Consider the following 25,725-nt stretch of genomic DNA (forward strand, 5'->3'; position numbering starts at 1 on the left):
CTGGGACCGGCTCCAGCCTGCCGTGGGGAAAGTGCGGCATGTAGCATGACATTTTCAATCAGGTCATCAGCGGACACCTCAGGCCTTCTTTCTTTTTCTTTTTTATACCTCTGTGGCTGTTACAATTTGTATTACCTCAGCCAAGGAGGTTATGTTTTCACCCGTCTGTTTAGCAAAGATTATGCAAACACTGGGATTACCACCCAAATTTATAGTGGAAGGATGCAGAGTGAGTGAGGGAGGAACCCGTTCAATTTGGTGTGGATCCAGATCATCTTTAACACTGTAAAATCTGCCATTTTTCATCATGTTCCTTATTTTTTCTCCAAAAATAATTCATGGTTCTTGATAAAAACAATCGAACACAGGACTGATTTCTATGAGTATGTACAATTTGGTGCAGATTCAAATAAAAAATGTTATCATGGGAATTTGAATGTGGTTTCATACCGGGGCTGTTTGGCCTTGGCGGGAACAATGTGCTGTTTCTTCCTTTATTCAGTTTAAAAAGATTTTGCTGCATTTCCATCCAACCCTCTTTCCCCTCTTCTGCTCTTCTCTCTTTCCCATTCACATCTGTGTATCTGTGGCAGATTTATAGGTTAAGACTCCACAGTGGGTGACAGGTCAGTCGTATTTCTGATTGGGAAAGTACTGCGCCGCCATTATACTACAGCCCTCGCCTTAACTCTGGTGTCTGTATTGATTTGTGGCCCAGCCTCAACTGAAAAGGAGACTCCCCTGCACATGATTAAAATGGACATGGCAAGGTTCAGAAGGTTTGCCTGTACTCTGTGTGTGTGTGTGTGTGTGTGTGTGTGTGTGTGTGTGTGTGTGTGTGTGTGTGTGTGTGTGTGTGTGTGTGTGTGTGTTCGTGTGCCATGCTCAGTCTGTAGCTTTTCGATGCTGTCAGCCCACAAGCTGCTAATATTTCTCTCAGTCGTGTCTCTAACGGGTTGGTTCAACATTTTGTCTGACTTCTTCTTCTACATTCGCTCAGTGCTGCTGTGAATCCACACAGCTTCTCCCGACCTCGGTGGGTGTAAATGTGTTTGAACCGCACTGTTAGGCAACAGCTTCTCTGGTGTCTGTGTGTGTGTGTGCGTGTGTGTGTGTATGTGTGTGTGTGTGTGTGTGTGTGTTAGTACAAGACTGTATTTGACACCGCTTGTGTTCAACCCATCTTTCATGCAGGCCGATCGTAGCCAGAGAATTCCATCAGTTCAGCCAGAGGGGTGAATAAGTAACGCTCTGCTAAAACCTCTCTTGGGGGAGCTGTGCACACACACACACAAACACGCACACATACAGATATAGGAGTATAGATCCGTACCTCAAAAAATCCCAAACAGCAAGACAACCAGCACATTTTACACATGGTGACACGTTTCCGCACAATAACACACAGACACCCTGTTGACGCAGGAGACTGAGGTGTCTGGGTTCACACTAGGCTGTGAGGGGAGGAGCCTGCGATAGATGAGCGTCTGTTTAGGAATCGAGGGTGAAGCCGGGCTTTGCTGAAGTCGAGCATTCCTACGTGTGTAACTGCCCGTATCAGTTTCTTTTAAAGAGTTTCCTCCGATGCTATCGTGTAACAGCTGCGTAATTGAAGAAGTGTGGCGTTGTTTTCCTTCAGGTGCTGATTTGACTAATGTGCGACGGGGATCCAAAATGGCTGCCTCGGTTAATTACACGGGATAGAGGGTGTATTTTAAGATTAATGTCGGGAGAGTCTCCTTGTTCGGGTTGGAGGATTATTACGACTGTAGCTGCTCACACTTCTTTTTACCGTTCTGCCCGAATGTCTCACTCACATTTTCTCCCCCCTCAGGACGTATAGTTAAGAACGCTCATGAAATATCTACTCCCATGTTCTGCCCTTTTGTCACGTTGTGGTTGTGTAAGAGAGAGCGCATATACACACACTTTGGTTACAGGCAAAGAGAGACAGTCTTTTTTAAGTTTAGCGAGTGTAAGTGCTCGCCCTGCATCTGTCTCCATGGAAACGGATGGTATCTGTCGACATCACATCCCACACCGAGCTCAACTCAAGGCTTTTCTGTTTGAGTTGTTGTTGCCAGCCGAATGGGATGCACTTTGCTCAAGTGTCCGGGAGTGAAGGTTTTTTCTTGAGTTTTAGCATCGCCATGATTAAACCATGAAGGAAAAGCTGTAGCCGCAAACTGCCGAGAGGAAAAAATAAAATAAGGTGGACTTACATTTTAAAAGGATTTGGGGGCGAGAAAGGACCTGAGAATCTGGGTCAGGGTGGAATGAGCGAGGCTGAGATCCGCAGTGATTCAGATCCGGCTGCAAGAGTGCGTGTGTCAATCAGAGAGAGAAAGCAAGGGGGGGGCTCACAAATTAGCTAGAAAATGGTTGTGGTGACACTTTTAGCCCGGTGGTGGTGAATCACCGCGTAAGCTCTGGTTAATTTGCGCCTTCTTCTTCTATTCCAGTAGCGATTAATGATTTATCGGTTGGTGTGTTTGTCGGTGGAAGTGAGTGAAAGATGGTCACCACTGTAAACTCTGAGGCAAAATCAAAATGGACTATGGATTTAGTTTTTTGTATCTGCAGTGCAGACGCCCGAGCGGCCAGCCCACCGCACTTTTAATTGTTACTACTAATGAGTATCGAGCAGCGAGGTATTGACCATGTGGTGCGGGCTAATTAATCCATCAAGGACAATTGAGTGGAGCGGAGAGCAGCATGTACAGTGGGCGGCGCCGAGGAGGAGGACGGACCCTTGCTGTTCCACACACACACACGCACACACACACACACACACACACACACACGCACACACACACACACACATCCATTGCTGTCAGCTTGGCCCGTTCTGCCATCCCTAAGGGGGGATACTATCTTTATCTGTGTGCTCTCAGCCTCAGCATCAATTATTCTCCGGCAGACGTTGCCTCGTCAGGGAACTTCCACTGCGACCGTGGCACAAGTCAGAGGTTTTTCTCTACACCCCCCCCCCCCCCTCCCCTCCCAGCATTTCACGTGATGTCATGTGATTTTTTTGTCGGCGCACCTCACCCCCCTCCCGTCCCTCTCCTCTTTGTGCGTTATCACCACTTTCGGATGCTCGCGAGCGCCTCGTCGTCTGTTTGCCGTCTCTCTCCTGTCGTCTCTTCAAAAGGCTGCTAATGCTCACTTTGGAGGCGCTAGTCCCGCGTGTCAGAGGAGGCAAAGCGGAGTGACAGCCATGCTCAGTCGTGTCTCGGGGGGGGAATACATTTTTCCACTTAGTGCAGTGTGCGGTGGAGAGGGAGCGTGGCGTTGTCATCGAGGGAAACGCACATTCAGGAACCAAGCGATGGACACACACACATAGGAGTTATCTCGCCATCACTGTCCAACCGGGGGCCTCCAGGATCTTTCAAATTGGTCTCTACCAGGCAGGCATCTCATCTTCAATTCCTGGTCTCTCCCCCCCCCCCCCCTCTCTCTGCTGCCTCCTAATGTCACTCCACTCATCTTCCTCTGCATTCACTCCCTGCCTCAAGTATAGCATAATTGCATTTTCCGGGGGCCTGATTTCCATACTAAATATGCATCCCTCCATCTTCAGGAGAGCCGGCAGCCAGGCTCAGCGTCACCCCGGTTATCGCCGTGCAACAGGCCCTACGCGCCCTCGCTGTACAACCACCAGTTTCATAATAACCCACAGTAATGGGTAGTTACCACGTCCTGCTCTGCTAACTTCCAAAAGGGACATGTTTTCTGCTTCCTGTCCCCCCCCCCCTCCCACTTGTGAAGCGATGTGTTCATTATTTGCTCATTTATGTATCCTCCAGTATGTTTAGCTTGTTAGCTTTTATAGACATCGACCCACTCTCCCTTTAACGGTGTCCCCTGCTGTGTCTGCGCAGGCCTATACGAGCAGCAGGGCCCCCGGTTAATGAATTGCGAATGGTCGACTTAGCACCTCTCACACGTCTCATCCGGAGGTCTCATTACACTTCACGAGAAGCTGCCATGTCGTTTAAGGTTGCTGTAATGAGAAACCCGTGCACCGGGGTCTGCCGCCGTCGCTTTACACTATAGCCAACAGGAGCAGCTGCTGCCCACATCCCCTCCTGCTCTTCCTTCAGTGCCTTTCCTGGAGAGTCATATTCATGAAGTGTCACATCGCATCATAACATGCTCGTAATTGCTCAGTCAGCCAGTCGTCCTCGGAGGAGCTGTATTGTTTTGGCTACACTGGAGACATCTGGCTTTGGCTCGGAGAATCTTGCCGTCAAATAAATCTCACCTGTGAAGTGCACGCACTCCAGATATTGACTGGAAAGGATCCCTGCAAGCTGGCCAGACAGTATTTTTAGCGGAGACGGTATAAAAAAGATACCTCTCTGTGCTTTTACTCTGACAGTTCTCTGATCAGCTGTCAAATAGTAGCGTGAGGACAGTTTTCACCCTGAAGCCTCTAGTAAAGAACTTAGTGTGCAGTGAGGAAAACCTGGAGTCTTTGATAACCTTGACGTACCAACACACAGATTTTATAGACATGCGCTTACACAGAAGGAAATCACTGCTTAAGCACCCCCCACCATGACGATCCAGATCATCGCCCCCCCAAAGAGGAAGCACTCTGTATGGATCTGGCTTCCTTCTCCACCGTTCAGCAGATGTGGCTGAGCAAGCAAGAGGAGTGCAGCCCCTGTGTTGCCCCCCCCTGCCCAAAAACCATTGCTACAAACCCAAACGCCTGGCTCTTTCATTTCCCTCATCACTGTGGCACCATTCTTCAGAGGTTGCATTTGAAGAACTCTCCCATTTTGAGGGCTCCTCCAAATGTGTCCTTCCATCCCTGAGAAACAAAGGCTCCAACGGTATGGTATATTCTATGCAGCCGAGAGCTCGATGATGTTGTTGAAGTTGTTGATGATGAAGGAAGGATTCCGAGGACCCAGTACTTTCAGTATAACAAAGTTTATTACAAGAAATTACAGGTCGGGACGGGCATCTAGATACCCGGAGATACACAAGCCAAAAGTGAAATCTGATGTGCGGGGGTCTTACACATATTTACACATCCCACATGGGATTTCTGACTAAATAAGGACATGTTTTTGTGTCTGAAGATGAAGACACATTGGTCAAGAACATTCCTTCTGCACCCATCCATTAGCTGGTCAGAGATAATTCCCTAGGTCAAAGGTCATCCCAAAAAGGTAGAGAGCAAATAAGATGAACATCTGGAGGACTCTCTGAGAATGTCTGAGAGTCCAGAGGGCAGGCATCATAAATGTAAGCCTGTCATTATGTTTTAAGCACATGCTAACATGTTTTACTCTAACGAATACACGACAATGTTTTTTTACTTTCTGACTAACTTGTGCAGTTTGTGTTTGGCACGATGCAAAAGATGAAGCTTCTACCTTAGGGGGCGGGGGGTATAATGTTTGTGCATGGGGCTTCAAGCACACATCCGAGATGGTGCGGCTGTGACTCAGGAGGGAGAGAGGGTTCATCCACTAACCGAGAGGTTGGTGGTTTGTATTCCCGGCTCCTCCATTCCACGTGCCAAAGTGTCCTTGGGCAAGCAGCTGGACCCCAAATTACCTCTGACGGCTGTGTGTGTGAGTGATGTGTGATAGAGCAAGTGCTGCACATTGATGCACTGTATGAATGTGTGACTGCACTGTTAAGCACTTTTATTGGCCATCACGAGCTATATATTTAAACAGAGATTCGACCATTTGCACACTTTCTCTCCACGGAATGGTTCCACACGCCCCGTTTGTAATGATGTCTGAGCTGCAATCAGCCCTGCAGCTATCACACTTACATTTCATCTTAATCAAAAAACCACTGTAACATTATTATTCCTTGGCTCAATATTCAGCTTCCGTTCTGTCAAGCAGCAAAAAGCCATCACCTTGTTGTGATATGTCACATCCCTCCATCTTTACCGTATATCCATTGAGAGACATAGGGAGCTGTTCAACCACTGCTGCATAAAAAAATTAATAAAGTGTATTTCTAGCAGCAGTTGACTAAAATTGACATCTGTTGCAGATTTATAAAGTGCTGTTCTTACCACTTAAATTCTGCTTTGTTTAAAATCAAATCTTCATCTGCCACTCATAAGGAAGGCATTTTTCACCACAGTGCAGTTCTTTCAGTTCTAGTGTCTCTCTTTTATGTCTGTGTCACACAGATGGTGCTAAAGAGACTGACGAAGTGTTTAACAAGAGTTTGAGCTGTTTTAAGATGCTGAGCAATCGTTTTTGTGTCTCACTCATTAGCTTGATTTCGCCTTGTGTAAGGGAGTCCATCTAATCAACACATGCAAAACCACTGGCACTCAGTAGAGCGCATACTCCTCCTCCAAGGCCTAACAGTCCCCTTAAATCAAACGAGCTGCAACAAATTGCACAAGCATAGATAAAGGTCCCCGAAATATTCCACTTTTTATTTTTTATCAAGATCCATGAATTATTTGGTTGGAAAGGTGACAAATCTCCAGATTCACTTTGTTGTCAATCGCACCGAACACAAAGTGCTGGTGGAACGAACTCACATTGCATCCAGCTCACAAACATAATAGTTAATGCTATGGTTTCCTAAGTAGGTATAAAACCCATCCAAAGAAATAAAAAAACAGTAATTAGTTACAAACAGATATGGCACTTAAAAGAATGAATTTACACACATTGAATAAATAATATTAATAAATAGATAAATAAGATTTAAACAGACGTGAGGATTATTACACGTATGAAAACGCACATACTGACTAAAGATAAATATAACAGACATGGTGTATTTTACTCCACTGAAACCTCTGAACAACATCAAGACAGAAAAAGTCCTTAAAAGGAGATGGGAGTGCCGTCCCCCTCTGGCCTGATGATCGAAGCAGGACTTGTATAAACTGTCCATGTGCTATCCCTCGTGAAATCACTGCTTTACAAATGTCGGCTCATCCCCATCTAGGATGATTAGTCACACTGATGAGCTTCCCTCAGATTATATGAAAAGAAGATCTCCTTCTTTCACTAGCGTGAAGAAAGTTGTGGCTGTGATTGGATGTGTTTGTCCGGGAGTGGCGCGTCCCGAGAGTAACACTCACATGGCCAACCATGACCAGTTTATTGCAAATGAGAGATTGAGTCATCAAGCAGGAAAAAAAAAAAAAAAACATTAAATGAATATGAAGCTGTCCGTTAATTTCTTAAAGTCACCACAAACGAGTCTGTCAGCTGAAGAACGGGTCTCTTATCTCACAGAACTGAGTGGAATCAATCTCCTCATCCATCTCTCAGCAAGTAGACGTACTTCCAGCTATTGGAAGTCGAATGTGGAGAAGGATGCTCATCATTTCTCTCTGAGTTACTTTATAATGTTAGCAGTTGTTAAGACATTTCGTTTAACTGCTTTTTTCATCCTCTCTACAGATGAGCAGCAAGCGCTCCAGCAGTTTCCGACGAGCCATCGCCAATGGCCGCCGCACGCTGCAGAGGGAGATCCTGCTGGACGAGACGGGGCTGGGTCTGTACAAGCGCTTTGTGCGCTATGTGGCCTACGAGATCCTGCCCTGCGAGACGGACCGGCGCTGGTACTTCCACCAGAACCGCCTGTGTCCGCCGCCCATCTTCATCGCCATCGTCACCATAGTCCAGGTTAGAGGAAAACTCCACGGGGGCCTGTCTTAGAGTTCAGTGGAACATAACATAGATCTTGAGCCAATCATACAGTGGCATGAATAATATAAGTAATAATGATATTGATAATAATCTTCATCTTTATGTAGCGCTTTTCAAAAATCTGGATTACAGGTGCCAAATAGGTTTGCTTCACACAGACAAAAAAAACTAAAATAAATGCTGAGAGTTATTTTCATTTAAACAAGTTTTTGCAAGACAAATATTTGTATATTAGTATATATCATTATAATGGACAAAAAAATGCCATTTTATAAATGTGTGTTTTTACAAGAGGATACTGAGGTATCTTCTCTGATTGACAATTCTTCTAATGCACCCCAACGTATTTGAGGTGTGTTTAAAACATTATTGTTCTTCAATATTTTACCTTATAAGAGTCAGGCTACTAACCCACAACCCTGACTTTAAGCTGCTCTGCTGCCTGAGTCGTTTGCCTCAGACCCTCTGAAAAGATTTTCTCTCTTTGATCATACGCATTTAACTGGGAGCTCGATATGAGCTGGTAACTCGTTTGGGAGTCGGGGGCTTAGCGGCTGCATTTAATGCCGTTCCTCCGAGCTTAAAGCCTAGACACCAAGTTTGGAACTTGGAAACCAGGTCAGTAAGCGCCCTGGCCACCACAGTGCCATTAATTGAGCTATTATGTTAGAAAACCACTAACAGAGAAGCCCTCGAGGTCGGGGGTTGAATGGTTTGAGATTAAGCTGCAAAAGAAAATAACAGTTTCTCAACAAAACTTCATGGTTTCCCCTGAAATCCTCATAATTCTCAGGAGAGGAAGCCAGATGCTCTTGTAATGTCTCCAAATGGCACTGAATGGTCTGTAATGACAATGAGGATGAGATAATAACGGTTCACATTCATTTTAATTCACAGCCACAATGAGTCATTATTCCATGAAAAGAAATTAGTGGAATTGAACGAGGGCATTAATTGTCTCCACGAGTCTTATAAGCATCAGCCGAGGAATGCGAGGAATAAAAAGGGAAAAGAAAACGTCAAGTGTCTTAAATAAGCAGTGTGCAGAGAGAGAGAGAGAGTGTGTACTGGGCATGTCAGCAAGAACTGACAGTTTGGTGTCATTCCTGTGTCCCTGTTGTAGATTATTGTGTTCATGTGCTACGGCATCATGCTGAACAAGTGGGTGCTCCAGACCTATCAGCCCGACTTCATGAAGAGCCCCCTGGTCTACCATCCCGGCCACCGTGCACAAGTGTGGCGCTTCTTCAGCTACATGTTCATGCACGTCGGGTACGTACCAGCACCTCACATCTCTCTTGGCTCCTGTCGATGACGCAGGACCATTAGACTCTAATGGTTCTGCGTTAGAGGGAAGGAGAATCTCCCGCCGTGGTTTGAAGCTTGTCTTGTGCCTGTGCTCTCCCTCCTCAGTTTGGAGCAGCTGGGCTTCAACGCTCTACTGCAGCTGATGATCGGCGTGCCTCTAGAGATGGTCCACGGCATCTTACGAATAAGTCTGCTCTACATGGCAGGAGTGCTGGCCGGTGAGTGTCTTTTCAAAAATAAGTGTCTTACAATGTAAAGCCGTGTGGGGGGCGTGGCACCATGAAGTGCTGTGGTGTGCAGCAGGGTCAAAGGTGCCGCAAGATTTGATGACATAGGGGTGACCAGGAAGTGCTTTTACACAAGCTTGTAAACTTGTGCTATGCAAACTGTATTTGCATAGCACCTTTCCTACAAGAAATGCAGCTCAAAGTGCTTTACATACAATATAGATACTAAATCATAACATTCAAATAAGAAGAGAACAGATTGTTACGGGCAAGTGCAGATAAACATTCACTGAACCAGCTGCTGTGATATCTAGTGGCCGTCTGTTCCACAACTATGGGGTGTACTTTACAAAAGCTGCATCTCCGATTTTCATTTTCAGCTGTTGATGGGAACCAATCAGAAAAGAGTTTGCATTGATGTCATCCATATCCTATACTCCCATGTCATTTTAACATGTCTCTGTAAGAAAATGTGTGGTCTCTATTTAACACAACTAAGCACATGATCTAAAGCGCACAGAGCCAGTGAATTCAAGATGTGTACAAATCCACTCACGCTAGTTTAACAGCAGAAAAATACGTTGCTGCAGAGAACGCTTGGTCCTGAAGGGTCGCTCTTTTTCTCTTAATGAATCATGGGTGGGTTTTGGGCGTGACATGTATAATACAACCAAAGTGCCGCTTCCCATTTGCTTTAAAAAGCCAGGTGGGATTGCAACGAGAATAAATAATCGTCAATGAGCAATACATTTGAATGTATATTTAGGTTAACCAGTGCAGTGCCTCTTTTGAACCCGTCTGAAATGGGCTGTTTGCTCGGCCTGACCCGTGTCTGAATCACACCCAGTTCAATACTGCACCCGTGGACCCTTAACAATGCACATGACGAGGGAGAAACAGATGAGATGAACAGTTCTGGAGGCAGACCGGCAGACAGGCAGAGACAGATTGGATGGATGCTTTGAATGCCTGATTAGAGAGATTTCCGAGTCCGCTGCTTGATCCATCTTTGATGTTTACGTGGCCGTGCTCCCACGCCCACACTAATGTGAAGCTGAAAGATGAATTGTCGGACATGTTGACAGTCCTGGTCGTAATGGCCCTTTTGATTCATCTGAGAGTTGCCGCCGTTGGCATTTCTTCTTTCACTGATGCATTTTTTCTTCTGCGTCATCATGTCGGTGCTCAGAGCCTCCCTCGTCCTCTGAAACTCTGACTCTTCTTCCATGAAGAATTTTCTCATCTGCGTCTTTTCCATCTCAAATCACGTCCTCTTCTCACACGGCGTCTTTTTCAGTGTCAGGGGGACACATCTCTACAACAAAGACCTTTCTTCTATTCGCTCGTTCCAGCTAGAATACATCTCTCCTCCTCTGAAGGCCTTTCTTGAATGCAGGCCTTCCTCATCAATGCCATCTCCTCCTAATATCCTGAAGGACTCCCTGCCGTCAATCATATCTTCATTTACAGCATCAAAAGCTGTTCTTTATGTGTTGTACCCTAAGCTCTTCATTGAAGGTTTCTCTTTCTTTTTCCATGTTTCATTTTTCCAACTGGGATGCCTCCCTCTCTGTTTTTTCCTGTGTTCTTTCTTGAAGTCTTTTCTTTCTTGTTCATTGTCCTCACCCTCCAGCTGAAAGCATTCCTCATCTCCGCCATTTTACATTGTTTTTTAAAAGGGTTTTCTCTCTCCCTGCTCATCCCGTGTCTGTCCTTCTCCAGTTCCTCTTTCATTCTGTCGCTGCATCTTCACACTGCGCTCTCCCACCATCTTTCCTCAGCAGAGTGTTACTTTGGCTCCATGTGGTCCTGCAGCTTGTCTTTCTCCAGATCGAGAGGAAAACATGCTGCTGGTTCACACAACACAGTCTCATCTCACTGACTCTGCATCTCTCTGGATGGAGGGGATTGTATATTCTTCTACCATTCATGGAAATGTTCTGGAACAAAGTGGAGGACAATCTGTGTGGTTTAAATCGATTAGAGAACTTCCCAGCAACATTATGTGATGGATGTCATTCACCTTTTGTTAACATTTCCCTTTTTATCAAATGTGTGGATGATGTTCTGTGCCCATTCTTTAGGATACACATTGAGGTGTATTTTGTTTATTTCTATTTGCGAAAAGAGAAAAAGCATCATACAAAAGCAGAAATATAATAATCTGAATTTGTATAGCACCTTTCAAGAGACCCAAGGATACAATACCAAATATCACTTCATTTTGACACTGAAACTGAATTTTTACTTCTTTGTTCTCTGAGATCCATTCATCCTGTTCGAGAAGAGTTTCTCTTTCAAACTGTTGGACATTTTGTTTCTGCCAGTTCATCCTCTGCCCTGTTGCTTGCTATTGTTGCTGAAGCACACATATGAAAACAACATGAACCTACAGTGGTGAGATAGACAATGTTAACCTGTTCTGTTTGGTGTCAAACAAACTACAAGGCACAGTAATGTGTGTATTTTACATATTTTACGTCCTTGTGATGCTGATAAAGCAGGAAGACGGTCACATAAACTGATCAAAAGATGAGTTACCTGTCAGGTCAATGACGCGACTCAGATCAAACCATAAGGCAACAGTACCAAAAAAAAATCTATATTCTATGTGAAAATGACAGTGGAGGAAGAGGTACTAGGATTACTTATACACAAAAATGTGGTGATAAAATGACCTGATTGAAGTAGAATGTATGTGTATGTGAAGAGACATGATGTGCTCTGCATTATGCACTACCGTTTCCCTTTTTAAAACACTGAAGTAGACGTAAGAGGCTGTCAACTCGCGGTTGAACCCATTGTTTGTGTTATTGCAGGTCTGCAGTATATCTGCACTGACCTAGTTTGATGTTTTTTTTTCCCTTTTATTACTGTTTTCAGGGTTTATTAGTGTGGAAAGCGCTTTGATTTCTGTGTTGTCGCTACCTTCATCATTTATTAAGTTCAAGGTGTTCCTCGTCTCACATCTGCTGCAAAAAACAACAACAATTAGTTTAGGTTCGGCAAACGCAGGTCTAGGGAGACTGAGGATGTTTGTCCTCGAGTCAGCATCCACATGAGGCCTGTTTGATCACTTTGATTAACGTGACTCACTATATTTAAAAAAAAAAAAAAAAAAAAGAGGAGGCCAAATGCAGCGGAGTGAGTCGCGGTGTCCAGAGGTTTGGCCGCAGATTTCAAATCTTTGTTGACATGAAACCTCATTAACTTCCATCCTCCTCCAAGCCAGTTTGGAGATTGGTGATTTGTAAATCCGTGCTGGTTGCCGGATGAGGTTTCTTACTGCAGTTTTTGCTGATAATGTGTAATTTGCAGAGGTTATATCAGCACAACCGCATCAAGCTCTTCCCCCCCTCTCATCTTCACTCTGAACCATTTCTGTCTGGAGTCTCATAAATACCTCGCTAACCATTATTTGAATACTGTTGAGAGCAATAATTCACATTGAGTTGCATATATTCATTTTACGTGCCCTGATCTGATGTGACTACAAAATCTCATTTCTCTTCCTCTTCTCTCTCTCTCTCTGCACATACAGCTGTAAAATGGAGTTAAAGCTGCTCGTGCTCTGTGAAAGTCAGACCCACGCTCACATGCACACACTCTGTTAACACTCATGAATTACTGTAGCTTTGATTTATTTTAGCAGCCTTGGTCGAGAAAGTGCAAGCGGGCGAGCGCGGGGCTTAGAGGAGGGAAAAGTGGCAGAGTAACGCAAGGGTCGCTCTCTGGGGAATTAGCGTGAGTGCAGTTTGAGATGTTGTTTGGAGATTTAAGCTCCAGCCCGAGTTGAAAAAAGGAGGAGAGGAGCGGAGATCGTACACGCTGACACTCAGAGCCCGGAGTCAAACTGCGTTCACTAGGGCTCCTGTGATTGAGTTACATTGCAGTGATGAAAAATTGAATTTCTTCAGCACAAGCCGAAGCTGCAGCCGCATGAGTTACAATTAATATTTTAACTTTCAAAATGACTTGATCTGCATAAACTCAATCATCGTCACGATCGGGGTTCGAACTACAGGGATCTGCGCTCGACTCAATAAACACACGAGCTCCTGTGGTTGTTTTTTTTCTTTTTCTATTTCTATTTTTCTTCATCATGGATCCAGTATGTATGATTCATTCATGAAAGACATTATTCACTGGAAAATCGAATTGTTAACTGGACAAAGGTGCACTGATTCCAGGGTGGATTGTTAAAGTGCCCTATCTTTCTCTCTATCAGTAATCAAGTGCCCTATTGTTAATACTTATACTAGAACTAGGCGCTCAGAGCTCATACATCCACCAAGGCCACATGATTGTTTGGTACCTACAGTAGAAATATAAAATAAAACAGGAAGCATTCTGATAAGCTAAATATTGTATTTGTCGTAAAAACAGATTTCCTGGAGCGGCCACTTGAAATGCAAAATGCTCCAAAATGTAATTGGTTCTTCCCAGGCTCGGGCCTCATCCATCCGCCAAGTTTGGTGGAAATTGGTATTGTAGCTTTTGTGTAATCCTGCAAACAATTAAATTAACTAACTAGAATAGCACTCAGAGGAGCACATACCTCCACCAAGGCCCTTTAAGTTCAATTAAGCCTCACCAAATTGCTCACACTCATATTACGGCCCCTACATATGCCAGATTTATTTAATTAAGACCCATGAATTATTCAGTGGGGAACTCGTGATAGCAACAAAAACACAATCTCGCAAAGTTAGATAGATGGATAGATAGATAGATAGATAGATAGATAGATGGATAGATGGATAGATAGATAGATAGATAGATGTACTTTATTGATCCCAAAATGAGAAATCATTGTGTTGCATGTCAAGGGCATTGCACTAATAGACAGGAGCAAAAACTCTAAGTAATAAGGTGTATAAACACACATCCTTCCACCTAGGTTCAGGATCAACTTTTCTCTGTAGTGTTTGTGTAAGGCTGCTAACTAACCCACAAACAAACAGATGAAAACAAATATCCTTCTGGCTCCTTTTGCTGCTCCCCTCTCCTCTGTGGTGCTGAAAGCTGCCCAGCAACAACCACTCTTCTTCGTCTTATTATCCATATTCTCATTAGTAGAAATAATAATAAGCAAAAGCTAAATCAAGAGGGCTATAAATGTTGTGTTTGTAACAAAAGTAAACTCCCCGAGCTCCCCTGCTACAGTTCGCACACTGATCACGATTCTTGGACTCGACACTCAGCAGACCTCTGAGTTCCAGCTCCTCGGTCTGACAAATGAGGAGAAGAAGCACAGAAACCAGCCGAACTCCTCCTGAAGGGCGAGGAACAGCCGAGCTGTCCGACAGACACACGATGATGAACGACTGTTAGCGGCACAATCATTTCACCTCCCGATTCCTGTTGATGGAGTTGGAATTGGAGCTCCGCTGGCACAAATGTTGTGATCTGTTGGAGAGTGGTCCATTAGACAGCGGGTCGGGAAATGCACCGGGACTCTGTGTGTGTGATTCTCTGGGTCTCCGGAGTCTTTGGAGGAGGCTGCGTGGGACGGTCTCAAGTTCGAGGTTTTCAACTGTTGAATATAACAACCTTTGTTTCTCCTGTAGGCTTTTTGTTCTGATTTTACAGAAATCCAGAAAAGAGAATTTTGAGAAGTGGCTGTCGGGGGTCTTTTCTGTGGAGATACAGTAAATATGTATGTGTGAGTGTACACACAGACTCTGCTCCTACGTTGTGTTTTCCTGCCTCACACTTTACCTTTTGCCAGTTTTCCTTCAGTCTTTGTAAACCCCTCGATTTTACCTCCCTCTCCATTTTGTTGCCCATGGCTGTCTCCTGTTTATATTCATGCAGTGTCTTCTTTTCTAGCTCGTGAGTTCAATCATGTCGCCTCTTGTTATCGGCTCTTGCACGCGTGTTGCTTGTTATTTTTGTAGGGCAGCAGAGCTTTCAGATTACTGCTGCATTCAGTGGGTGCATTTACCGAGTGTTGCGGGTATTGTGTTTGTCACTCAAACGCACTTGCAAGAGTTTCTGCACCGCAGGACTTACACTCAGAGCCAAGAGACATCTGTTGTTTTTGACTTTGCCTCAAATACTGTGATTTATTCTGATCTACACAAAAACATGAATATCTGCAGCCATTAGCTTGAAAATGTTTTGCGAAATGAATGAAACATTAATTTAAGGCGCGAATCTGGGTGAGTCAGATTGTGTTGTATATGCATCTGTAAATCTTGCATACAGCCGGATCTTCACTCGATTGCAACGCTCCAATTGCACAGTGAAAAAAATCGATGACACTGCACATTTTGTCCTTGGATGTGTGCTGACAGAAGGAACAATCTGTAATTATACTCCAACTGTGCAACGGTGCTGTTCAGCCCGACCCTGGACCGCGTCCCTCCTCGTTTTGCATCCACTCAGTAATCCTCTGTGATTCCGTTGCTCCTGAAGAGCTCTACTCGAGTTTCGCATTGCATAAGAAGAAACAGCATCAGTCGGAATTTCAGACTATGTTGACGAGGCGATTGTAAAATGTTGAGTCATGTTCGACTGTTGTAGCCCAGCTCCGCATTGAAGAGGTAGCGACAGGGATTCTTTCTTTTAATCTTCTTTCTCCCCCAGAGGGTTTTGCTTCCCTCTGGCCAACAACTCATTCAGCTCCTCCACGTGCTTCAGGACAGCAGCGCTTTGCCAGAACACCATGTTTCCCCTCGTAGCTCAGTGTGAGCCTCGGGCTGTATGTCTCTTACACCTTACGTTTGAGACGGTCCACATCCTCCAGCAGCCTCACGACAGCCAGCCTGAGTCTGCTGATTCACTCTGTCCTGTTCAACTCAGAGACACCATCAGTGTGTTGATGAGATTTCAGGCTCGTCATACTCCGCTCGCTCTTAAAACCCTGCCTGCGGCGAAACCTCCACTTTCACTAATGTGATTTTTGATAACATATCAGCACATTCTAGTTAAACAGTGAAAAACTGTACCAGGGTATATTTACAGTGTACTTTCTGAATACTTCTTCCTTCACCATCTATGGATGAATGACAGTTTTGAAAAAGGGGATACCGTTTCTTATTTATGTTTCATTTGTTTTCTCAACTTATTTCTCATGATCTAAGATAACAAATCTATAGAACCTGAATTAAGGAAATAAAAATAAGTTTTTCCTAATTTTTTTAAATATTTTTTTTAATTTCCATCTATAGAGGGAAACAGAAAAAGACACTTCTGTTTGGGAAAGGCTCATGTCAGTCAGGCTGATGATGAATAAAACGAATCTGATTTAGTATATATTCCTATATTCTCTTAAATTTCACTTGTCATATTAAAATTGGTAGACCCTCTTCATCCAAAGCAGGTAAATACAACTCAGTAAAAAAAATATAAAGTAAACCTAGCTGTAGATATAAAGCACACCTGCTGCCTAGGATACTGTCTTATTGCCTTCACAAAGTTTCCTTGATTTTCAAAACTGAAATCAACACGAATTGAACATTTTACCTGGTGATGCTCCTCAGCAGCGTGGGAAGAAACCACAAGAGGCTGCTGCTGCTTCAGCACCTGTGGAGCGCGTGATGTGAATCATACATGAGGACGAGGAGGAAGAGAAGGATCCTTGTTAACAGATAATAACAGAAGCATTATTACAGCCATGTGCCCACTTACCGGGGCTCTCCGTCAAAACGAGGAGGAGACGTGTGGCCTGATGTCATTTGTGGGCCCGTTGGGAAACCGGTAATGAAGATGTGATGAATGACTGCATGTCAGTGTGACCTCATTGTTACCAGCCAGTGGATGTTGTCATTACTCTGCAGCTCCTCGCCAAGTTGCATGTAATGTTTAATTCTTCGGGAGTAGATTAATGTGGTTGTGATACCGGGAGGGACGGAGGCAGCGTCGTGTTCCTGCCGAGGTCATGAGACTCACTTTGTAGTCGCTCCTAATTCAGCCTGATGATTGTTTCAGCATAAATAAACGAAGCGTGTTTAGTTTCTGAATGACTGCGCGGACTCCAGGCTGATTTGGGCCTGTGTGTTATTATTACTTCTGTTATGTAACAGATTTTTTAAGGGCATTGTGTAATTAGGCCGAGGAAATATGATTACATCCGCTGTCAATGAATAGAGGGACTGAGTGCTTCGGCAACACTTACTTTGTCCATCATCCATTTTGCTGATATTTGCTGTTTGGCGGAGACGCTCAAGCTTTTGTAACTATCGTACTGAAATCCCTTAGGAGTGCAGTTTAGAGACTGAGTCTTCACTTCATAAATTCAATTGAGTAATTGAAATAAACTAACAAGGGTTTTACTGCTTCTAATGGTGAAATATATCTAGTTACAGATCAACTTTCTAGTTTTAATTCACTCTTATTTGTTGATTAAAAATGACAATTTCATCATGCAGAGTAGTTAATTTATCCTTTATCCGTTTTCCTCCACTGATCACGATTATTCGTTGCCTTTTGTTCGCGTCGGGTATTTTCATCAGAAGTGGTGGTGAAGACTGCAACTCCCATGATCCCACGCTGCTTCACAACGTCCTCCAACCATAGGTCTTTTGTTTTTGTTTTGATCGAGAGACCTCTACTTCAATACTAAATCAATACAGCTTTATACACTATCAATGCATTTATATACACTATTGATTTGACTACCCACCAACAGGGTTAGGGATTTACTGCAACGCAGGACCGAAATATCCCTCCATCCATCATCTGTACTGCTTTAAAGGTCAGGCAGAGCTGGAGCCAATCCCGGTCGACATTGGGCGAGAGGCGGGGCACACCCTGGACAGGTCGCCAGCGTATCGCAGGGCCGACACACAAAGACTAACAACCGTTCACACCCACATTCAGACCAATGTAGAATCTCAAATAAAACTACGCTGCAAATCTTTGGACTGTGGGAGGAAGCCAGAGAAAAGTCACACAAACACAGGGGGGAGGGGACATGCAAACAGAAAGACCCGGGGACCAACTGGGATTCAAACCAACAACTTTCTTGCATCACCTTGCCACACTACTGAAATGGGTGCACAAAAATAGAAAAGGATTTCTCACAGCGATAGTAAAGACGGTTTCTCAAACCGACTGTCATCAGATTTTTCCTTTTCCGGTAGAATCAGATAAAGTGACGCTGCCACACCTTCCCTCTGCATCAGCGACATCAGCAACCACACTCGCTTAATGAGGCAGCGATGGAGATAAAGAGACGAGAGAAGGGCAGGACAAGAGAGAGAAGTGTCAGAAAGACAGAGGCGCTGGATTCATCACTCTCAGCGCCTCAGGGGACGTGACTGGGCCTCTGGCTCTGAGTCACTTCAAGCGCCGGTGTGGAGACGTTTAACAACACACTGATTTGATTGGCTCGAGGTGAACCCGGTGAGGTTTCGCGGAGTCGTCTTTGTTTTGCTGTCGTCGGCTGAATACCAATTATTTCCTGCTCGATGTTTCTTTGAAGGCCCTTCGGTGGAGTGACCGAGCCGCGCTGACGGTACACAAGGTCGTGTTTCTTTGTTTTCAGTCGGACCGCTTCACCGGTATCAACATTTGTGGTGCGTACAGTGCCGAAGCGTCTGGTTCGATGTTTCTGATGTACTCCCCCGGCGCAGAGCTGAACTGAGTGCTGAGGAAGCAGGGTGACCTTGGTGTGTTGCAGAGCCCGCCAGTGTGATTATGGTAATTCCCCCCCCCCCCCTGTCTCAACCCACAGTCAACTCTTCCTGGGTGATACTAAGCCCACTTCCTCTAAAAACTGCCCCCCTGCAGCCCGGCTGATAGCAACTCCAAGGATGAATGAATATGAAATTGCAGCCTCATTGTGGGGCCCATTTGTGCGAAGCGAGCTCACTGTGTTTCCATTTTGCATCGCCGATGTAAAACCAATGCAGGACAACAACACTTTCTGAAGAGGCCATTTCTCTGCCCCGTTGATATTCCGCTCGGTTGTTAGTTCCGCGATGAAGGAGCACATCACGCCCGCCGCGGCCATCACTGTGGATTTATAACCTTGAGCGCAGGAAGTGATTTCCGGCCCTTTTTCATCAGGCCGTTAGAAGAGGGGGAGTCATTTCTGTCCAAGGTCAGCGATTGTGCTTGTTCACTGAAAAGCAGTCGTGAGTGATAACCCGCTTTGTTCATGCCAAGAAATGATTTGGTCGTGTCGGAGCTCATCTTCTGGAATAAACAATGCACTCTCACTGGAGGCGTGCTTTCCTTCATTGGAGGCATATGCTCAGATATCATTATCCCCCCCCTCTGATTGGTGGTGCTGTGCCAGGTAGCTTCCTCTCAGCAGCTCGGAGGATGTGACTTATGGAGCTTATTGATTTTTCGAGATGCCCCCTGGGCTCTTGGGGAACATAAATATTATCATATTTCCCCCATGTGGCAAATTTGGACATGAGAGAAAACTGTTATATAAACAGAATCAGTCTCTAAGGAAACCAAGGGCACGATGTGTTTACAGTGGCCATGCTGGCACACTGTGAAACAGATGAATGATTGTATATCCCTTCTTCCAGAGCCGAGCAGAGCTTCAAACGCACTGGAATCATGTTCATTTCCTCTCTGTTTTTATTCATTTTTTTATATGTAGACGAGAGAGGTCCTGATTCATGTTGTGTTTCCACTTTGAATCTGTGTTTGTCGACTGATGCGCAGGAGGAGCGTTTTGTCGCTTTGAGGATGCTGACAGCTTGGGATGCTCCTCCACAGCTTGACACCGCTGATAAGTACAACTTTGCAGACTCCGTCTTCCCCTTCACGTCATGTGATGGTTTCCATCACCCACAATCTACCGGGGCACGAGGAGATGGATGAAGATGCTAGATCGGATGTGGACTGATTGTGAGTCACTTGAAGGAAAGCCTTGGCGGCAGAAGGTGATACTCACCTTCTCTCTTTCTGTCTGGATGACACAGAGCTGTCTATCTCCTCTTTAAATGGACCCCTCCAGTCTGACAGCACTATTATAGTTGAAATGAGGCTTTGAGGCGGGCGCCACACTATTAAATGACATTTGAAGATATGAGCTTTTCAAATAGACTATAAAGTAGACAAAAGACCATGTGACAGATGGTCTGCCTCTTATTGAGTCACTCTGACATTTCCCTTCTTTCTCCGCTCACCTCTGAACTGTGTCTGTTCATATAACAAAACCAAAGTAGCTGCTTCCCAAAATCAAATCATACCCCCCCCCCCTTACTGATACATAATGCTATTGCCATTTATTAGTTTTTTTGCGGTAAAATTGATTTAGTTTATTAATTTTCAATTACTTTATTTTGATTGTAAAATAATCATTGAATCCATTTATCTGGTTATTTGTTAACAAAAATCGTTTTAAAAATCCTGTAATCTCATTTGTGTAATCTCTACAGAGCCACAAAACAAACATGGGCAATAAAATCGACCAACAACCAAACAAAACATGTATTGTTATTCACACTGTGCATCTGATGGTGAACAAGGGTTAACAAAGTGAACCACAAACCACAGCGAGGACCGATGTCCAGATTTATTTGTAAGACTAAATGTCTTTTTAAGTGCGAATGAAAAATAATTAAAGCGAAAGGCACCAACAGCTCTAGAGTTAATTTAACAGAAACTACAGCTCTGGTTCTCTTCTAATTAAATGGCAGATTAAATTAAAAAACGAAAAAAAGACAAACACACGGTGAAAACCCTGTAATACTAATTGCGTGAAAGATGAACCGTATAATGCTTCTTCTGTATCACCGTTACTCATGAACCCATACGCCCACTTTTTCCATCAGTGTCCGTCTCTCTTTATTTGAGCTCAGTGAATAAATCCAATCAGGCATTTCCTCATTTTATTAGCCAACACAGGCAGCCCTGTGACTGCAGGAGTGCTGACCACAGCACATCCACGTGGAGGGCCTCAAGATTTAATGCATAACAGATAGATCTTCTGAGGCCAGTGTGTGTCGGATAGAGTGAAACGAATCTAAAAGGCAACAGCATCACCGGCCACAGGTCAGAAAACAGAAGTACATGTGTTTTCAGTGTGTCATCTGTGCTTTAAAGGCTCTTTGAATATCGATAATGACTGAGATGATTATGGGCACCTAGAATCCACAGAGCTTCCTCCCTTGACTCTGCAGGTCCCTTGCCATCACTGTTGTTTATTAATTCTGATGACATTTCTTTCACGGATTTTAATGAAGCTCTGATCAATTCCCCTGTCGGCCACCTGACCAGCGCCAGACGACTCAAAGTCAGGGACGAGCCGGAGCCACGTATTTCCTTCAGGAGTTGATGAAAACCAAACGGAGCTGAGAGAGAGTGATTATTAGATGTTCCGTCTCTGGGCTCGCCCGAAGCACATCTCACAAATGGATGCTAATGTTTTTGTGTCAGTTAGATAAATGTGTATAACTAGTCAGCCGCTGGAATGTTCACCCTACCAACTTCATAAGCCTTGCGAAGTCAATGTTGTGTTTCCAGCTTGTTTTGCTGCCCCCTTAAAATCCATTCACTAAGCCTCGACTTCAAAAACCTCCTTCGGCTATTTGTATAACCTACTTTTACTGAATACATCACCACCTGTTTAAGTTATGGTTACAAGAAACATGCTTCCATTATCTATTCCACTTATCCTTTGAGGGTCACGGGGGGGGGGGGGGGGGGGCTGCAGCCAATCCCAGCTGACACTGGGTGATAGGCGGGGTTGGCAACGAATCAAACTATGGACACACCTAACGTCCACACTACTCCAGAGTTCTAGAGCCGTTAAAAACAAAGATGTTTGGGAACACTGCTGCATGGCCCTGTTTTGATTTGAAAACTCCAGGACTGTTTACACCATTGAATTACCATAGACTAAGATGATATGATGTATTCGCCCTTAAGACCTGTGTTGCCTATGATTTGAGCTTAAACATCTACAGATTTTAAGACATCTTATAAACGTAAAGATTTGATCCGTTCTAAATGACTCATTTGACTGTGAACCCAAATATTTGACATAGGATACAGTGAAAAGCTTCTTATTTGTCAGTGTTTGAGCCGTGATTTGAAGACATATATTTTGTACTGCCAAATTGACTGTGCTGTGGCGCAGCCTCCACACGAGCAGCTACACCGCGTCGCAGCCTCGGGCACCGTGAAACTCTGGCCTCGGATCAGCTCGCCATCCCTTGTCTGCACCTCATTCCAGAGAGACTGAAAAATCCAAAATTGACCCATAGCTTCAGGGCTGCCTGGAGTAACAGTCACAGTGTAGCAAGCTCGGTTTGACAGAGAGACTGAGTTCTCTGTGCTTCGTTGGGGCTTGGTGATGACTCCTCTTACGTGAAGATAAATATCGCCAGGTGAAAAAGCAGTGACACACACGTAGAAGACACCGATGAAGATGACAGGAGAGTTTGTGGTGATAAGAACCGACACCGGTGTCTGTGTGTTGTAAATAAAATCCTGTGATCATGTGATCGGCTTCCTGCCCTTTTTTTTTGCTGCTCCCGGCTGCTCCACCTCTCGCCTGAAAAATGTGAAGGATTTGACCCTGTTGTGAACGTGTGACCCTCCCGCTGTGTTGTGCAGGTGTGAAACACAAACTCTGGGTAAAGTTCTCCGAATTTTACCCACAGGTCATGTCTGAAAACGGCTATAAACAAAGTACATCATTTTTACTGTCTACACTGCAGTGAACTTGTGGATGCTGCAAGCTCACAAAAAAGATTTGAGGATGTTGACGATGACTTCGGGACGGCAACAATAAATAATCTGTGTGAGAGATGGAATGTGTCAGCTCAGCACCGAAATAATCGCACACCTCACTGCTGAGCGCGAGAAGCCTAAATCTCAAATCCCCCTGAGTAGGGGGGGGGGGGGGGGGGGGGGGGGGCCACATGACAGCTCTGTTTAATATTCATACTGTATTCTGGAGCCTCTCACAAAAGCAGAGCGAGCAGGAGGAGAGAGCAGTTTGTGTCCTCCCCGCGGAGCCTGTCTCTTCCTCTGAGCCCGAGGTCTCAAGTTGTCATCTCTTCCTCACCCACAGATGGAGGTGTCACAAGTGCCTCCTACGAAGAGGTTGTCTGAGCCGGTGTTAACGACGACTTTAGTAACCAAACTGGCGACTTCGCTATTCTTGAAGGAGGCGTATTGTGTTTTTTCAGTTCTTGTGTGGAATATGTAAAAGATCTGCAAAGTGAGAAAAGCAAGGCAGTAAAGGGAGCTCCTCACTCCCACATAAAACACTGCAGCTTAAACTCATGAAACATCTCCTCAATAGTCTGGCCGATACTTCAGCTAATTTTCATAATGCACGCCTAATGCAGCTTGTCCGGCACGACCCCTAGCAGAGCCAGGTAAAGCGAGAACAGAGTTCGACCTTTCCTACACGTGCTGGAAGCTGTCGACCAATCAAAAGTGGGCCAGTTCGCCGATCAGAGCAGGACGGGCTTTATTGGGAGGGGGGGCCTGAAAGACTAAAGGCCGAATTATAGTCGGGTTGCACGCATGCACGCATGCACGCATGCACGCAAGACACGCAACACGCCCCTTTCGTGCCCTCTGCGGGCTTGCGTGCGTCCGCCAATTTTTCTAACTACACGACAAAGCGACGCGAGCCTCACGCAGCCCGCAAGGCTTGTGATTGGTCTGCTTACTACATCCCGTCCGGACTCTAGTTTCCGGTTTCATGCCCCACAATACGCGGAAATCACGGAAGATTTAGAAGAACGAATATGGACCAAATAGAAGAGCACTTGGCAGAAGAGATCCGAAAGTATGACCACTTGTATAACCCGTCACTGACTGGCCGATTTGTCCGCCAGAAATAGGCTATGAGGAGCCGGAGTGGCGATGTAAATAAACAGTCGACGAAGAAGAAGAAGAAGACGTTTCTTCTTTGTGTGTTTTGTCTTTGAAAAAAAACGTTACTCCGCCTAGGGTTCTGGCGGTGAATTGCGTTGCAACACGCGCAGCATGTTAGAGAAGTATAAACCAAAACGAGTCCGTCGATGCAGCTGCGTGGCCTTCCGCGGTTGCAGTCGCAGGACTATAATTCAGCCTTAAGGAGCTGAAACCAAGTGTTTCAGACAGAGGCTGAAAAGAGGAGCTGCAGCGAAGGACAGTCGGGGGGAAAGTTTTGTTTTGTAGGTATCAAATAAAAGATGAGAGCCTGAATATGAGCATAATGTCTCCTTTATAGTGTCCCTCAGCTTGAAGTTTTGGTTTTACTGCTCAACATCAAAATACACAGCACTGTGAATGCAGCAAAACTCAGCAACAAGCTGGGGAGCAGGTAACTTCAACCAAATATTCCTCTGTAGAAGTTGGTGGTGACCAAAAGGGGAGCTACAAGGAAAGTGGATATTGGTCGTACTTGCCCCAGAGGGTTTTTCCAAAGGGATGTTAATGTGGCTCCATTTCTGCTGTCAACAATTTGGTGGAAGATTTGCCATGTTATTTTGATATAAGCTTTAAGCTATATGCACTGGTCTCAAGGGAACAAATATCACCTAATTGCAGACAGATTTATAAAGAATTCTCTCTAAAAGGGAATTAACATTAAAGTGCAGATAACGCTCCATCTACTTCCAAGACTTCTGAAGTACTCTGTTCGTTAAAAAGAAAGGAATGTGTATGAAGTAAACACAGTGTCTGCCCTAGAGTCAATTACAAACTATCATATATTAACAAAACATCAATTTTTTATTCAATACCTTAACCACATGCTTTAATCCATTAATTCCACTCGGAGTGAGAGACGTTATCTCTTAGAGGGAAAAAAGTTTGTCTATGTTTATATCACACTGCTAATTGTATTGTTTAATTTTACTGAATCTTTAAGCCCAATAAAAGACTAAACCCCAGATGATAGCTCTCATATCGTACTATTAATATTTCATTAACTTATCCTCCCGTACTGCAATGAAGATATAAAGTAACTCTGAAAAAGTTTGTGAGGACTCAAAGAGGAGCTCAGATGTTGATGCTGCTGAAGCTGCTCCAATTCATTTTTTCCGTTACTTTGAAGAGATCAGAGACCCCATACTGTAGCCACGCCGTGTAATTACAATTTTGAGGAACCGCTTAAAATGGGACACTGTGAATCTCCCGAAATATTTAGCTGAGGCACCAACCTTGATATGCCCCATAAATCCACGTGGAAGAGTCCATAGGTGTCGGAGCGTGGAGAGAGGAACGACTCGGGACCGTGCTCCGATTTACCATCTGTCTCTCCGTGATCATCGCCTCCACCACGGGCTGACGAGGCGTTCTTTAAGACCATGTTCACTCTGGGCAAGGCGCACGTGCACAAGGACCAGGACTGTCACAACATGCATTACAGATCTGACATCACAACTCCGGCGAACCCCAGCTGTGATTGAAACGAGGCTGTTTTGTTTTATCAGGCCTCTTAACTTCCCTTATCAGGGCATTTGCATAATTAACCGTGGCCGACTCCGTCCTCGCCAGAAACCACCACTTTTCAGGATTTCTCTCCTGAGAGGAAGTCTGTCCTACTTCACCGTTTGAACGCTGCAGCGAATGAGGCACCGGGTGTACCGCAATTGGGATCA

General features: G+C 44.7%; 1 protein-coding gene across 3 annotated transcripts in view; it reads left to right on the forward strand.

Moving 5' to 3' along the window:
- The window catches only part of rhbdl1 (rhomboid, veinlet-like 1 (Drosophila)), a 43,580-nt gene that overhangs the window by 12,026 nt on the left and 5,829 nt on the right, over positions 1 to 25,725 (forward strand). Inside the window, exons 2-5 of one of the 3 annotated variants that reach the window (XM_053414071.1) lie at positions 4,439 to 4,458; positions 7,419 to 7,643; positions 8,791 to 8,939; positions 9,081 to 9,193. In XM_053414071.1, coding sequence (XP_053270046.1) covers positions 4,439 to 4,458; positions 7,419 to 7,643; positions 8,791 to 8,939; positions 9,081 to 9,193 — 507 coding nt within the window. The remainder of the gene's footprint in view (positions 1 to 4,438; positions 4,459 to 7,418; positions 7,644 to 8,790; positions 8,940 to 9,080; positions 9,194 to 25,725) is intronic. The other 2 variants (XM_053414069.1, XM_053414070.1) reach the window with 2 other exon arrangements.

This window comes from Pleuronectes platessa, chromosome 21 (assembly GCF_947347685.1).
Source record: "Pleuronectes platessa chromosome 21, fPlePla1.1, whole genome shotgun sequence".
Lineage (NCBI taxonomy): Eukaryota > Metazoa > Chordata > Actinopteri > Pleuronectiformes > Pleuronectidae > Pleuronectes > Pleuronectes platessa.